At 37.7% G+C, this 15,691-nt stretch overlaps 1 protein-coding gene across 2 annotated transcripts; it reads right to left on the reverse strand.

Annotated features, from left to right (window-relative positions):
- Window positions 1–870: 870 nt before the first annotated feature.
- LOC306879756 (serine/threonine-protein phosphatase 2A 56 kDa regulatory subunit epsilon isoform-like) lies at window positions 871–14,881 on the reverse strand. 2 transcript variants are annotated; one of them, XM_079432933.1, is made up of 14 exons: window positions 14,303–14,881; window positions 9,189–9,349; window positions 7,799–7,995; window positions 7,585–7,686; window positions 7,286–7,378; window positions 6,806–6,936; window positions 6,643–6,702; window positions 6,294–6,402; window positions 6,075–6,128; window positions 5,929–5,979; window positions 5,580–5,699; window positions 5,028–5,155; window positions 2,581–2,682; window positions 871–2,499 (listed from the first exon to the last, which is right to left on the reverse strand). In XM_079432933.1, the coding sequence occupies exons 2-14, from the start codon at window positions 9,343–9,345 to the stop codon at window positions 2,397–2,399; spliced, it is 1,407 nt and encodes a 468-aa protein (XP_079289059.1). In that variant the 5' UTR covers window positions 9,346–9,349; window positions 14,303–14,881; the 3' UTR covers window positions 871–2,396. The 2 variants fall into 2 exon arrangements, with proteins under 2 accessions (XP_079289059.1, XP_079289060.1); XM_079432934.1 differs by having other exon boundaries at window positions 14,637–14,767.
- Window positions 14,882–15,691: the final 810 nt, after the last annotated feature.

Genomic DNA, 15,691 nt, shown 5'->3' on the forward strand with positions numbered 1-15,691 from the left:
TAGACTGAGCTTAGCCGCAAGTGCAGATGAAAGCATTAAAATTATAAATGGGTCCCCTCACATCTGACAAATCGAGGCCTATTAAGATTTTTTTTTTTTTTTTACGTATGCATTGTGTGCAGTTTCTGTAGTCAAGCTTGATTTTGTCTTTAACACCTAAAAATGAAAATTCGGTCATCGTTTACTCACCCTAAAATGTCGTTCCAAACCTGTATGAATTTCTTCTGTTTAACACGAAATAAGATGTTTTGGGTAATCAAAGAGTTGTTGGTAGCCATTGACTTTCATAGTATTTTTTTTCCCACACTATGGAAACCCGTGACTACCGTCAACTGTTTGATTACCCCAAAAATCTTCTTTTGTGTTCCAACAGAAAAAAGACATTTGGAATGACATGAGGGTGAGTAAATGACAACAGAAAATACATATTTTTAAGACCAATTATTACCCAGACTACCAACTACCATACTCTTATTTATTCACCATATTAAATAGATGAAATATGAATATATCAAGCCACTTTTTTGCAATAGAGTGAAACCTTATTTTGTATCATTTTCTTAAAACACTGTCCCTCTCATTGCTTTAATAAATTCATTCCCTTGTATCACACTCATCTGGGCAGTTGGAATGAGCCTTCTGCCACCTACTGGATCTAAACTGCACATTAATGCTCTTATTAAATCAACAGTTTCTCCGATCAAAATGTATTTTTTTATACTCTAATAATAATAATAGACGATGACTCAGGCTCATGGGTTAATCAGATCAAACTGATACATGTGTAGTTTTGAGAAAAAAAAAAAAAAAAAAAGATATTACACAAACTTACAAAAGCAATTAAGAAAAACAAAGCAGGCAAGCAAGTTTATCACAAAAAACAGGTTTATTTAATATCTCTTTCTTTTTAAAATAATTAGATTTATTCTATTCATCAAACCCTTTCTTTTGAATTTTTTTACATATCAAACTTGGGCAATCATAAAACACACAATGAGCTTGGGAGAGTTAAAACAAGGAAGAGAGAGAAAGAGAGACACGTGATTAAGCCAAAAAAATAAAATATCATAAAATACATCCTCCTCACATGAAAAATCCACAACCACGATTGTTGGGACTTCAAATAAAAGAAGAGAAGGGGCTGAAGTCCCACGAGAACAACTAATGAGCTATAACTCGAAGTGCTTTTTAGTTCTAACCTGCCCTGGTGGCTGGTATTTCAGAAGAGAGATTATGACCTACTGGATCAGAGTTTACCTACATAGGCCCTAAAAACCCCACCATAAGCAGGATTTCATTTCAAACACTCCATGAAAAGAAAGGAAAACCTCGTCTCGCTCAGCTCGGTGATGCAGATGACATTCACCCACCCTGAAATCAAAACGAACAAAGCAGAGCAGTGGAAATCTGGGTGGCCCATGAGAAGCTGTCCAGAATATTCTTCACGAAATATATATGTCACTGAACGGTTTTAAAAACACTGGATGAGCTCTGAACACTGTGTGCCACTGAAATTCCACGAGTCCTTGCTAGTGTCGGGAGAAACCGAGCTTGATGTACTCTTGGTAACTACTGAATTTCCACATTGGAATTCCCAAGAGTCTCCACAGCAGACAGCATGAAACTATGACCAGATCATTACCTGGTTCACAAGTTAAAAAAATAAAGGTCCTCAGAGAGGTTTCTCTTCTTTATTGAGCGAAGGTAACCACTGTAGCCGACTGCGGCCCATCTTACACATTAAGTTATGGACACCTGTCCATACTGTACAGTAAAGGACTGGGCCGATCATCCTGTAAAAGAAAAAAAAAAAAAAAAGCACACCACAGAGAGAATGTTCAATGTTTTTTTTTTCCTCTCCACTCCCGTTTTCCTTATATTCATGTCATGGGTTTCTGGTTTGTGTCTTGAGTCACATTATGTCTAGATGGAAAAGTCTCTCTTCATACGGGACAAAAAAAAAGATATGTGGTGGCGAAGGGATCCTCACATAAGACATCTTTAATCGCAGGGTGAGCACAGTTCCCAAAGTCCCAGGGCACCTCCTTGAGAATAATATACTGACAAGGAGACGCTGAACAATTTCTGAACTGAAAAGGTTTTTTAAAATATATCCTTTGACCATAGTTGATTATCATTTTACCATATTTTTTTACAACAAGGAGTGCACATTAAGTCTCTCTTCAAATTTTCATTTTTTTCTTCTTCCTTTCAGTGTAGTAGTATGATACAGGAAAGAGGGAGAGGATTATTTACAGTGCTGTTGAAAGGAAGGAAATGAACGAGGGAGTGTGCGGTAAAGTACGCAGCATGAGAAGCAAATAGGGGACGGTCCCTGTGGCAGAGTAAAAAGGGATTGGTTGAGGCCACACAGAAGGGCGGAGACAAGGTCCGTGTTAGGTGGGAATGACGCCATCACTGTTCTGGATGCCCCGTCTGAGCTCCAGCTCCTCCAGCTTCCTCCATAGGTCCTCTCGATCCTTGTCCTTCTTCCTTTCCCTAAAGGAAAGAGAGGTAGAGGTTATCTGAGCCGCTGTGTAAACTGCAGGAGTTTACAACAATACATTGTTTGTTTCTTACCTTTGCCTGTCTGATTTGTAATTGGCGGCAAGTTCGTCAAACAAGGCGCTGTTCATCTCCATGAATGCTTTGAGCACATTGTAGATCAAAGCTGATATTGCCCTGATGGTGGAGAAAAGACATGATGAACATCAAACCACTGTGTCAAAAATGCAGGAATGAGTGCAAAGCGTCAATACCAGTTAGATCATGCTTAGTATTGATCAGACCTTCTGATAAAAAGGTTAATAACAATATGCACTTTAAAAGTGATTTTTTTTCCAGTAGGGCTATATTCTATATATAAATTATCAAAAATGACAGTAAATACATTTATGTCTCAGAAGATTTCTATTTCAAATAATTGCTTTTCATTTGAACTTTCTATTCAAGGTATCCTGAAAAAAAAAAAAATCTATGGTTTCCATAAACTATACACAACTGTTTTAATTAGGGATGCATCGATCCGATACTCAGTATCGGCTCCGATACGGTCATTTTCTGCGGATCGGGTATCGGTCAGACGAGACCGGTCCAAATCCGATATTGTGCGTATATTATTCTGTGTTATTGTTAAGCCCCACGAAAGGCACAAAAACATTAGAAAGCACCATAAAGTTTTTGTGCACTATATTTCAAGTGTTCTGAAGCGGTTCCATAGTTTAATCTGAGGTACAGATGAATATTTAAATCTTTAAATTCAAGTTCAGGTAAACCCTTCTCTCCGCCTCGGCTGTCTGTCATCCTCCATTCAGCAATCAAACTGAGTGTCGCGTTCGGTTACTACAGTCAAACTCTCTTCAAGAGCACACAGTTACTGAGATTTAAAACGGTTAAAAGAAAAGTTTCTTTGAACGTTTCTATGCGGACTCAGAGGGCTGCGCGCTGTGACTCCGTGTCGCTTCAAGCGCATCATTCTGCGCACGGGATGCGCATAAGCGCTTTCTGCTGCTCTATATTGGAGCATTACATATTATAATACTTTTGCGTAATGAATGATTATTAACAGTCTTGTTCTGTCCTATCTATCATATGTTACTGCCTTCATTACTGTGCTATAGATTTAAAAGAAATGTCTTTTAATTTTATAGTAGCCTATATATTTATATATAAATGTATTTGCTTGTTTTTTCATGAATGTATTTTACAACAATTCAAAGAGCAATGTGTATAATTTCACCAGATTTAGTCCTACACTTATTCACTTTTATTTGTAAATAAAAATGTTTCACTAGGTTTTATAAAATTATTGTGCACCCATGATTTTTCTAGAGTATCTTTTTCTTTATTATAAACCAAGTTTATAATAGTATTTTTGTCAGATTATGATTATATATTTTTTCATTTGTTATTTTTCATTAAAATTAAGTTATCTATATGTAGTAGATTGTGTTTAACACACAAAAGAGTAACACACACCGACACACAGAAGTATAGAAATTCTACATCGATTTAAAAAAAACTGTGCTGGTATCGGATTGGCGGATACTCGGGATCGGATCGTTCTGAAAAAATGGTATCGTTGCATCCCTAGTTTTAATCATTGATAATGCTTTAACTTTTGTGTATGTGTGTATTGGTGAATTGTATGTGTATAATAATGATATATATGAAATAATTTTCTGCCAGGCTGACTTGCCTGGTTAAAGGTTAAATAGAAGAAACGCTGATCAAATCAGCATATTAGTATGATTTATTGAAGGACCATGTGACTGGAGTAATGATGCTGAAATTTCAGCACTGCATCACAGAAATAAAACACGCCGCTGTGATGTGACCCTGATCCCCTTACACACACACACACGACATGATACGTGCAAAACTCGGCATTTGAACAGTCAATAGCAAATACTTAAAATAATAACGCTGATTCAGAAGCACCAGATTGTCATAGCAAAGTCGGAATTGACCCTTTTTTCTTTTCTTTTTTTTTTAAATAGCCTTCGTGCATAGCCAGCCTTGTACTCTACTAGGTTCACAAAACTGTCGTCCATAAACTGCGTTGCACAAATTCAAACATTTGGGTTGTGCTGTTGTGTTGTAAACAAATCTTAACCAATGATTCCTAATTGCATCTACTTTCGGAAGGCCAAATAAAGTGCTATTGCTTTCGCATAAAAACACACAGCGTCTCCCTGACATGGCTGAATCAACACTACTGCAGTTACTGAAACCACACCTTCTTTCTTTGCATGAACATGTGGGCGGCATTACGCAAATATTTCCACATCGTGACGTAGACATGTGGGGGCATGTTTGAATGAGCCATTTTAGGGGGGCGTGGACGAGTCTTAACTTTTATAAAGAATATCTCTTTAGGTTTGAGACTTCAGTCTTTGCAACTTTAGGGATCTCATCTATGCACAAACAGCTTGTAACACTCCAAAGAGAAAGGAAAACTGGAAATCGCATCATATGACCTCCTTAAAATAAAAAAACACATAAATAAATGACAATATAAAACTCACGGGTTCCAGTGCTCTTTGGAGATCCTGTAGAGACTGGCAAACATGATAGGCAGGATGACACTAGAGTTCTCCTCAATCAGACTCATGATATACTCATTGTTCCAGTAGTACAAGGCTCGTTCTGCCACCTGAAATACATTATACAAGCTTCATTTTAAACCATTTAAAATATTGTAATATCAGTAGTGTTCTATATTGGGATTTTAGGCTGCAGAACCTGAAGCATTCTTTTGCACTGAAAATTGACCCTAAAACTTGCTAGTGGAAGCAGAGTTGATTTTGTTTGAGCAAAGTATGTCTTGTTTTAGATTTAATAGATCGTATGCCCAACATTTCGTGATATTAACGATCAAACATGCTTACTAATCTTTACAATAGACTAGCATATGTGAGCAAATACAGAGCACGGTTTCTCTCACTAGTAAACAGAAAATGGAGAAGCTATGACGCTGCAGAGAAGGGAACTTGCTTTCGAAAATCTTTGTTTAAGTTTCTGGCTATTACAAGACATTGCAAGGTTTGTGAGGAAGACTTAGGGTGGGGTGCGTTTACCTGAAAATGGGGGCTGGACACACATCTAGAAATCTGTTTGAAGAGAGGCTCTTGGATCTTAACAAACTGAGTGGGCTCAATCACATCTAAAATCTCCTCCAACTCTCCAAGAAACATAACCTACAAAAGAAAACAATGCAGTCAAGGGTACAAAAACATTTAGGAAAAGCATGTAAAGCATTTCTCTTGGGGAAAAAAAAGAAAGTAATTTAGTGGAAGAAATCATAGTATTTCTCACTTGCTACGATATATTATGTTTTGGTAGAAGTTGCTGAAGAGTTTAATTCTGAGATCAAGTCAAAAAATGGACAATGGATTAACTTAACTTTCCATAAAATTAAGACATTACCTCTTTTTGACTGCATGTTTTTGGCCAAAACTTCAACAAGCCTCTGATAACCTACAAAAAACCCAATGAAGCCAACCAGTGAAAATCCTTTAGAAACAAGATGGAACTTGATTAAGAATGAGGAAGATAATGGTGACAAGACTTACAGGTTCTGTCAACGTGGGATCTTTCTCTAGGAACTGTACAATACAATAGGCCAGCTAGAAGAAGAGATGACTTCAGATTAACAAATGCATTTCAAATGTTTAGATTCATAAACTGTCATAAACAAGCATGGAAACAAGGAATCTGTTTCTTCTGCCCTGAAATGTAAGCGAGCAAGCACAGACATGTGTACAAGTTATCAAAAAGCTGATTGTCTGTACCTGGGCATGGAAGAGAGACAAGCTCCTCACTGTGTGCAGAGGCAGCAGCACTTTCACCAGGAACTGTTTGTGCTCAGCTTTGAGAGGAAGCGCAAAACCATTGATGATGCTGTAAAACCAGAGACGTGTGAGACTTCTGATCTGACATTGATAACCATGAAAGAAACCGATCATACGCAGGAGACACAAACTTCTATATGCCTCAGAACTGAGGACAGGGTGGAGTAAAATAAAACAGAAATGTGACCTCTGTGGGTCACCCTTCATGTCTTTCCAAACTCTCTATTTCCTGATTTAAATTTCTCCACATCACTGCCAACCAAAGGAGGAGTCCTAAAATATGACACACCTTCCCAAAATCTCCAGCAGTTCAGCTACGCCATTGAAGTGCTCTGTCTCAAATACAAAACTGTCAGAGCAGGAGAGAGAAAAAAAAATAAATAAATAAAAATATCAGCATAACTTAATATTTCATCTAGTATATTCGCAACAAAAACACTTGAGTTACTTACCAAAGAAAAATGTTGTTGATTTGTTTGCGGATGAAGGCCCTGAGGCCGAGGAACTTTCCGTAGATTCTGTGCAGAACTGTCTTCAGGCAGTCCCTCTCTCGTGGGTCCTCACTATCAAACAGCTCCAAGAGCTAGAAGTTCGCAAGAGGAGTTTTATTGACTATATGAGCAATGTGTACGACTCATTAAAAAAAAAAAAAAAAAAAAAAAAGCATATTACCTTTCTTAATACACAGCTACTAAAAAAAATTAAAAATACAAATAAAAACTATTTGGAACTGGTTATCATTGACAAAAGTCAACTGTATAGTTTAGTGGTAAAAATGCAAAAAATATTTTGACAGAAAAATGCCACTAATGACCAATCAGAATCAAGTATTCAGGCAGCTATATCTGTGCTGTTTTACTGGCAATAATGGCTTCACTTGATTTAGACTAGGATGAGAAGTCAAAGTACATTTCACAGTCACAATCACTCACCTGTAATACAAATTTCTGGTCGATATATTTTTTGGCAACGCTGGGCTGAAATTCCTGACTTTCCAAGAAGCGAATGAAGAACTCGTAAACGAGCTTAAGCGAAAAAAGGAAGAGAGAGATCAGAAAACTTGTCCTTGAAATGAAACCTTGCAATTATTTCAACCTTAAGACTTTTTAAAGCCCATATTTTTAGATTTTTTTAAAAACATATTTGACGTTTGTCTGTTTTTAAATGCATTACTTTTTTTAAAAAAAGGTGATTATTTCCTGTTTATTTGATACTGGCTGTGGCTCTCTACCTGTAAGTGCGGCCATGAGGCCTCCAGCGTGGGCTCGTCTTCTTCTGGGTCAAACTCATTACTGTCACTAGGCGGAAGAGTACGAAAAATATTGTAGGACACCTGTGACAAATGAAAAAAAAATGGAACACTTGAAGTATCTCTGAATTATATAGGCATATAAATTAGACAACCACGGAAACTTTTCAGTCACATAGTGTGCTCTTAATCTCACCATTTTGACCACCTCGGGGTAGGTCTGCTCAGTCAGGTAGCCCCGGCTGAGGGTGACGTAGTCCACCAGCTCATTGAGGGTGGACCGCTTATACTCTTTCATTTTGAGGTCAGACAGTGTATCCATGAAGTCAAACAGAGTACAGCACTGCTGCAGTTTCTTGAGGAATAGCTCTGGTTGCTCCTGCGCAGAAACATCTAAACCGACAGAAAGAAAGACTTCATACAAAATAATCCATGGAGTACTAAAATTCCACAAATGGTTTACATCAACCGCCTTGACTTTCCTACTGTAATCTGCCTCACGTTTCAGGACTGTTGGTAGGAAGCCTAAAATACTTCACATATTAGCTTGGAGGTCCATCTGGCATTTGACCTCTAAATATTCAAGCTGATAGGGGCTTGATTTTGAAAAGCCATTCAAGACAGTAATATATGTGCCATAACCAACCACTTACAGTGGCAATGTTCATGTAGTATGTGGCTTTACTGACAATATTTAAACACTTCACAAAGACAGCATATGCTCACTTTTACAGCAAAACCTTAAAGAAGTTTGTTAAGTTTTACATGTTAAAACAACTGTTTCACTGTTCATAAATGTATACTGTTTGTAAAGTGTATACTGTGTGTGGATTTCAAAAGTTAGCGTAATATGAATATGTTCATCATTAATGTGATGAAACCTACTTTAGGATAGCTGACTTTTTAAAAATTAAAACAGTTAAAGTTATATAAATTTAAGAAATTGCTGTATAAAAGTAGTAAAGATGCATTAAATTGACCAAAAGTGATAATGATTATTACAATGTTTTCTATTACTCAAAGAATCCTGATGAAATGCATCACTGTTTCCACAAAATTATTAAGCAGCACAACTTTCATCACTGATAATCAACAAATCAGCATATTAGAATGATTTCTGATGGATCATGTGACACTGAAGACTTAAGAAATAATGCTGAAAAAGAACTATCACAATAATTCAATTGAATAATATATTCAGAATAAAATAAAGACTTTTATGTATAAATAGAAAACAGATTATATAAAAATAAAATAGATTTATTTAAAATGTTAATAATATTTCACAATATTACTGTTTTTACTGTGGTTATCTTCAAGTAAATAACAGCCTTGGTAAGCATGAGAGACATAAAAATGGGACAACATGACACAGACTTAACAGAACAATCCCATCTTGAAAATTTAAACATTTCTTCCACTTGGTCACACAGCGACAGCTTGTCTGCATTCAGTGTGTCGCTTTCCTTTTTTTCGTTATTAGAGTACAACCAACCTTATCAGCTCTATCAGACCAATAAAACTAGCTCAAAGCACTCTGACATCACCAACCATTATCTTCATCTGACCACGTAAACACAGCTTACCTTTCAGCAGAGGCAGTTGCACCAGCTCTATGGGCTTGTCCTGAGATCTGAACTGGGACGAGCTCTGCGATCGCTTCTGCCTGGCTTTCCTGACAGACTTCCTGGAGAAGCCGTCCACCTTATCCACCGACGGAGCTGTGGTGGCTGCTGAAGACATAGCCCTGTGCCAGAGAGAGTTTATGGGCAACAAAGAAAGGAAAACAGAACAGTCAGGGATAATGTGCAGAAAACCACTGAGATTTTGAAGTGTGCATCCAATGGACACTTTACTATCCCATGAGGCCACAGGAGAGGAGTTGTGAATGGCAGTGAAGACCTATTCAGATGCTTGGCTTTACTGAGCAGCAGAATATTCAATCTAAATGACAAAAGCAAATGAGCTTCCTATGGAGGAGGCATTTTAAGGCAGCATAGACACGCTCTAGATGAAAAGTCTGTTACGAATTAAAATCCTAACTCAGTCATGATCAGGACAGACATGCACTCGAGCTCTCAAACTCTACCTGCTCTGGCCTTTCAAATTCAATGTTAGTCAACAGCGGTGGGCCATTACAGGTTAAATTGAACTTAGGCTGGTGTCCCTGAGGCTTCTCAGCCTTACGTAAGGGCTCAAAACACACCCACAGGAATGCCATGCACTGGGATTACCTTGGGACGGATGGGACAGGAAGTGATCAAGCTTTAGTACTCCTCCCAGGCAGAGCAGGAAGTGGAGGAGTGGCAGAAGGAGGTGGGGACTTCACATTGTACACGTGTTTATAAAAGGCCATATCTCCACTAAAATGAGGAGTAGCAGTGTGTAACGTTGAACAAAATGAGCGGCAAAAATTAAAACAAACCCCCAACAAAACCAAACAACAACAACAACAACACACAAAATATGAAACCAAACAATGAAAAAATAAAAATAAAAAACACTAAATAAATATTAAAATAAATATCAAAAACAAAACAAAAAAGCAAAACAAAAAAAAAAAAACTCAAAACAAACAAATCATAAACGATAACAAAAATAAAACAAAAACAAGAATAAAATCCAAATCATAAAACAAGCAAAAATAACAAAAACACTAAATAAAACATTAAATAAAAAATAAATTTAAAACAAAAGAAAAAAACATAAAAAGAGGGGGGGGGGGGGGGGGGGGGATACCAAACTAAACTAAACAAAAACCAAAACAAAATGAATTGGATTACACTGGTTCTACCATGCCATGTTTTTAAATACTTAAAAAGATTGCAATGAAGAATGTAATGAAAATCATGCATCCTAAATAATAACGAGTTCTTGGTTCCCAACCCACCATCTTTTCAGCTAAAATGTTAACATCCTGACACTTTGCTATGGTAGGAGCCGGATGAGAGTAACAGACAGCTGATTAATTTCACAGCAGGCGCAGACACTTTGTTCTCCATAGAGTATCTTCAGGGGGTCTATGGATGTGACCTTCTGTTCTGCCCTGTGTCCTACATTTGGACACACATCAATTTCAGATCCAGCTTACCAAAAAAAGAAATCTAACTGGAGACCAGTAAAAAGGGGGGCCATTACTGTATCATCAGTTTATAAATACTCATAATGTATTAGATATTAAAACACGCATTCATTAATTAACATTAATAAGATTAAAATTAGCAACCAGTATAACACTTTTTTTAATCCACACTACAATGCAAACATATGCATTACAATGTAAAGGCTTTTCACTTATTTAAATGACTGTACAATATATTACTGTATTACTGACCCGAACCTTTACTGGCTCAAAGTTAATGATCTAGGGCCTTTCGCTTTCTTCTGGATTCCTGCAAGGGGTGTTGGCTAACAGAGAGACCTCACAGTTACAGTTACCCATGCAAACCCAAGTGCTGTCATTATGACAACTCGCATCATTATCACCAGAGTCCTCCAACAATGAGAAGCAAACATCATTTACCAATTAAAAACCTCTTATCTGCTGACAAGGAAGAAGTGGACTCGTCTGAAAGTTAGTGTAATGAAGACATAAAATATTCCCTTAAGTCTACTTATCTGGTAGGTTGAAAGTTCGCATTATTACATCTGCTCTGCCCTGGCCTGATATCGTTTGTGTTTCTTACCTACCTGAGTTGAATCTCCAGATTTGCCTTCTTTAAAAGTCAAAATAAAAGGACTAATTTGCACAAAAACATGTGTGTTGCATATCAAGTGGCTATGATAAGCAATTGCCACTGGGTATACATCGAATTTTTTGTTTTCATGGGTTTAATAGAACAATTGGTAGGGAATTAGATAAAGTGTACCTCAGTGAAAAATGTCCACTTAAAAACTATTAAATTTTTTTATGTACAATAACACGACAATACATTCATTTTATGTAGTCAAACACTATTCTCATGCGAGCCCAATATAGACTAAAGTCATTTTAAATAAAGCCAGAGACACCGCATGATTTTCAGCTGTCCCAGACGAAAGACTGGCATCGTGAAATAATCGCGGCGATTTCTGATTCGCCATGACTGCTTCACGATGCCAATCTTTCGTCTGGGACAGCCGAAAATCGTGCGGTGTGCCTCGAGCTTAAGACAAATGCCCTTGGCATCAAAAAATTATGGCTAATTGTGTAACATACAAAGCAAAAGGGAACAGCCAAACGATAGGCCATGACATACATTTAAGCAAGATCTTATGCCTAATAAACACTCTTTGCTAATAAATTTCAAAACTGAGTGTGTAACTGTCAGTTATCAGGCTGATAAATGTGACGCTGTCATAACACCAGTCATAAACCAAAAGGACTTTGGAGGCAAAGCCACGCAGGGAAGTGTTTCTGCCATCCTTATTGCTTGTGAATTGAAAAACAAGAGCAAGTCGTTTTAAGAAAAGTAAGTTACATTTAATATTGTCAACCCAAACTATAATATAGAAGGTCACCAATCTGAAATTATTCATAACATCAACTGAACTTTAGATACTGACAAGTTTTCAGTGATCTGTTTTTTCATATGGATGCCTTACCAAAACAGAGATGAACTTAAGATCACGAGACCCTTACGTAAAAGTGAGCTTTGAAGAACAGCCGAATGCTTTTCCATTCTGCAGATGTGTTTACATTATGGTGGCTCTAATATGGCCCTAGACGGCCTGCCAGTACGAGCCTAGGATTTGAAGTGCTGAGAAACAAAGCACTGCACACTTAACCACGGTCCAGGATTTATTCCCCATTCATCTAACAGTATTATAAATCAACGCTCAAGATACCAAGTTGTTTATTGGACGTTCAAGGTTTCATACACAAGGCCTTAGCATACATCAGTAAGAGAAGGACTGTGATAATGTTTAAGTCCATTAAATGAACATAAAATGTAAGCTCACCTTCTTCATAGACTGAACTATAAAACTTCTCACGCGAGGAAATAGAACCTGGACAGTCAGGACCTGGACTTGGCCGTTCTAAAGCGTGAAATGTCATCTGCTGAAGCGGTTTGGTTATACATTTACTTAAGAGCGTAGGATCATTGTTGTACAACATGACCCACATTCAGTTAAGCTTCGGCTCACAAACGGATACCTTGACTTCCTCACAACCTCCAGTAAAATACCCTAGCAAAATACAGAATTTGTTTTGTTGCGACTGTGCAAAGTTGTTTTCTTTCAATTGTATTGGGAATTTTAATGGATATATTCATGCAATGGTGAATAACCAGAGAGCAACAGTTGCTTTAAGAATAATTGAGAGCTCTGTGTAACTCTCTGTGAAGACAAAAACAATCACATGTGAAAGTCAGAGAAAGTGGAAAAGCAGCTTAAAACATGAGTTTTATAGCTCTCACTGGACTGATCAAATTTTGACATGCAAATTAACGATTAGCAATGTTTGACTTTTTTTTTTTTAAATCTAATAATCATGCAATTTCCTTATCCAAGATAGCCTATTTCGTTTCAAAATCAAACGGTTCAAAAATCTGCTGCCTGCGACACACCTGACTGTATCGTAATGCTTTTCCAACGCTTTCGTGAGTAGCAAAAATGTTTTTACCCCAAAGAAACCACTTTTAATAATACATCTCAAACTTCACAAGCTTCGAATTTAAAGAACATACTGGGAGACAACAGCTTGAATCTGTGTTTGTTTTATAAGGAAGGGCCCTGTAACATAAAATTGACTGCTCTCATTGATTTGAACGCCTGACTCAAATTACAACCATTATACTGATGGTTGTCCTTTACATTGACACAATGTTTTTGACAAAGCAAAATCTGATCGGAGTTTATAAAGACGGCAAATTTTCCTTCTACATACTCCAATATGCTTTATCCAAAACATTTTTATGCATAAGAGACGTTGCCCAAGGTTTAACTACATTTTTGTTTCCACACACAAAGTGGCTGGTATGATCTTGGTATGATCTTGCTTTCTGATGAAATGCATGTCCTTGACAGATAAAAGTATGTCCTGTCTCCATATAAACACTACCAGACAGAAAACCAGGAGATCGGAAGAGTTCGAATCAGTGTGCCTGAAAAGCCTCAATTGCCAGTCCGTGAAACGCATGACTGCAGCTGTGGAACAAAAACAGGTGGAGTATATTGCATTCCCAAGAGCCTGAAAGTCAAGGCCAATAAACAAGACTGTTGACTTGTTAAAGCCGGCAAAAGCCAAAGAAAACCTGAAGGTGACAAACTCAACACTAATTATTTGCTTTTGCTCAAATTTGGAAAGTAAGTTGATGTTCTCATCCCATCAAAGGCTGATTAGACTGTCTACACAGGTGAATATACCTCAACATTTATGAAGAAAATATAATAAACATCACTGCAGAGTGAACAACCGGTGTTCATTTCACAGCATTATCCCATACCGACATGAAGGCGGCCTTTCTGAATAACGTTACCTCAAATGAGCAAATATGTCAGAAACCGAATGACAAGATTGTAACTTAATCAAAGCACGATCGAGTTTAACTGCCTATAAACACAAACCGACCTAAGTGGTTTTGATCTTTTAGAGTGCATAGATCTCTAGTTTTAAATAAATGGCTGGTCAGTCTGCTTTAAATGACCGGACGCTTGTTAAATATCACTCTAAAATCACTATTAACTTAGTAACGCAGTGTTTAACTGTGTTTCTTACCTCTTTCGATGGTTCACGGGTCCAGGTAGCTCGTTTTAAGCAGCTAACCTTGCACTTGCAGGCTACCCAGCTAGCCAGCTAACGCAAACGCTTCACTATCGGACTATTTAAACCGGTCTTGGCTTTGGAATACAGTCCGCGTATGAATGGTGATGATGTTTCCGACTGAAGTCACACCAAAATCCCCGTCTATGAGATAATTAGCAAGCCGTCTGAAGGTATGTCAGCATTGCACTGCTAGCAGGAGCTCCCCGTACAGCTAATCCCTGTGTAGCTGCCGTCCCAGCCTGCACCAAAAGCCACATTCATACACATACACTGACCGACTACATACCCAGATATTGGTCACTAAGGTAAGAATGTCCTTCTTCTTACTGCTAAACTCACTCAAATGGCGTGTTATCACAAGTATATGTTAGCAGGCTGTGCTAGTGCTCTGTGCCAATTTTTTCCTGGCTCAAAACAGACCGTTAAACGGAGCGTGCTGAAACGTTGGTTTATGCTGTTAAGGCCAATGATTGGCTACTCGCTGCAAAACGAACGCGTGGATTGTTCGGCGGACTGTCAATCAAAAACTGTATAGGCACGCCTCGAAAGTCAAGCGTCATTGATGTCGAGGAGCTATGGAGGTAGGTTGCGGCGTAAATGTCTGAGATGCAGATTGGATGAAGACAAGGACCAGAAATGCCCGCACGGCGAGAAATGTCACCCGAGGCTCTTTCTACCTTGAATGAGTCGCATTACAACAAACTAATCACGTTTATAACGCCGTAGACTACTAGAAGAACGATTCCACAAACGTTTCCTATTTTTAGAAAAGGATTTGGGGGATTTTCCCCCCTCTTCAATTACTGAGTCCTGTCCTCACTTGGCGTTACATAACTTAAATGACACTGACCAGTGATGATGTTTCTCCTCGTTCATTTATTAATTCATCCTTACATCTATTCGTTCTCGTTTCTCTCAGCTGAGACCATTTAATGTTTCCGTTGCAATTACATGTTTTACTAACACGATTATATAGTTGGTTATACGGTTATATAATGGTTATATAGTTATAGTCTCTCGACCATTGAACATTTTGAGTTGCGCTGACTCTGAACTATTTGTAACTGGAGCATAAATAAATCCCAGCAGGTTTAGACATGGGAAGACAGTTTTAAGGATACAACTCTTGACTGTTCAGTGGCCTTCAGTGTTTAGTGATGATAGTGTTGTTGTTAGTAGTGTTTGGTATGAATGGGTGCTTTTGAATGAATCTTTTTTTAAGTGAAGGAAGGATTCCAGTTCCCTCATTAAACTCGCTTAAATCTTTCTTTTCACTTTTCTATTTTTTAAATTTGTAGATGGGCATTTTCTTCCTAAAGTATGTACAACCACAGGATGGCG

This window comes from Barbus barbus (assembly GCF_936440315.1).
Source record: "Barbus barbus genome assembly, chromosome: 14".
In the NCBI taxonomy this organism is placed as follows: Eukaryota; Metazoa; Chordata; class Actinopteri; order Cypriniformes; family Cyprinidae; genus Barbus; species Barbus barbus.

Bases quoted from the DNA above. Each gene is read 5' to 3' on its own strand.
- LOC306879756 (XM_079432933.1), bottom strand. From the start codon at position 9,345: ATGTCTTCAGCAGCCACCACAGCTCCGTCGGTGGATAAGGTGGACGGC. The intron at 7,687-7,798 runs GTGAGATTAAGA...CATTTGTCACAG, and splicing joins ACCCCGAGGTGGTCAAAATG to GTGTCCTACAATATTTTTCG. The intron at 6,703-6,805 runs GTAAGTAACTCA...CTGCTCTGACAG, and splicing joins ATCAACAACATTTTTCTTTG to TTTTGTATTTGAGACAGAGC.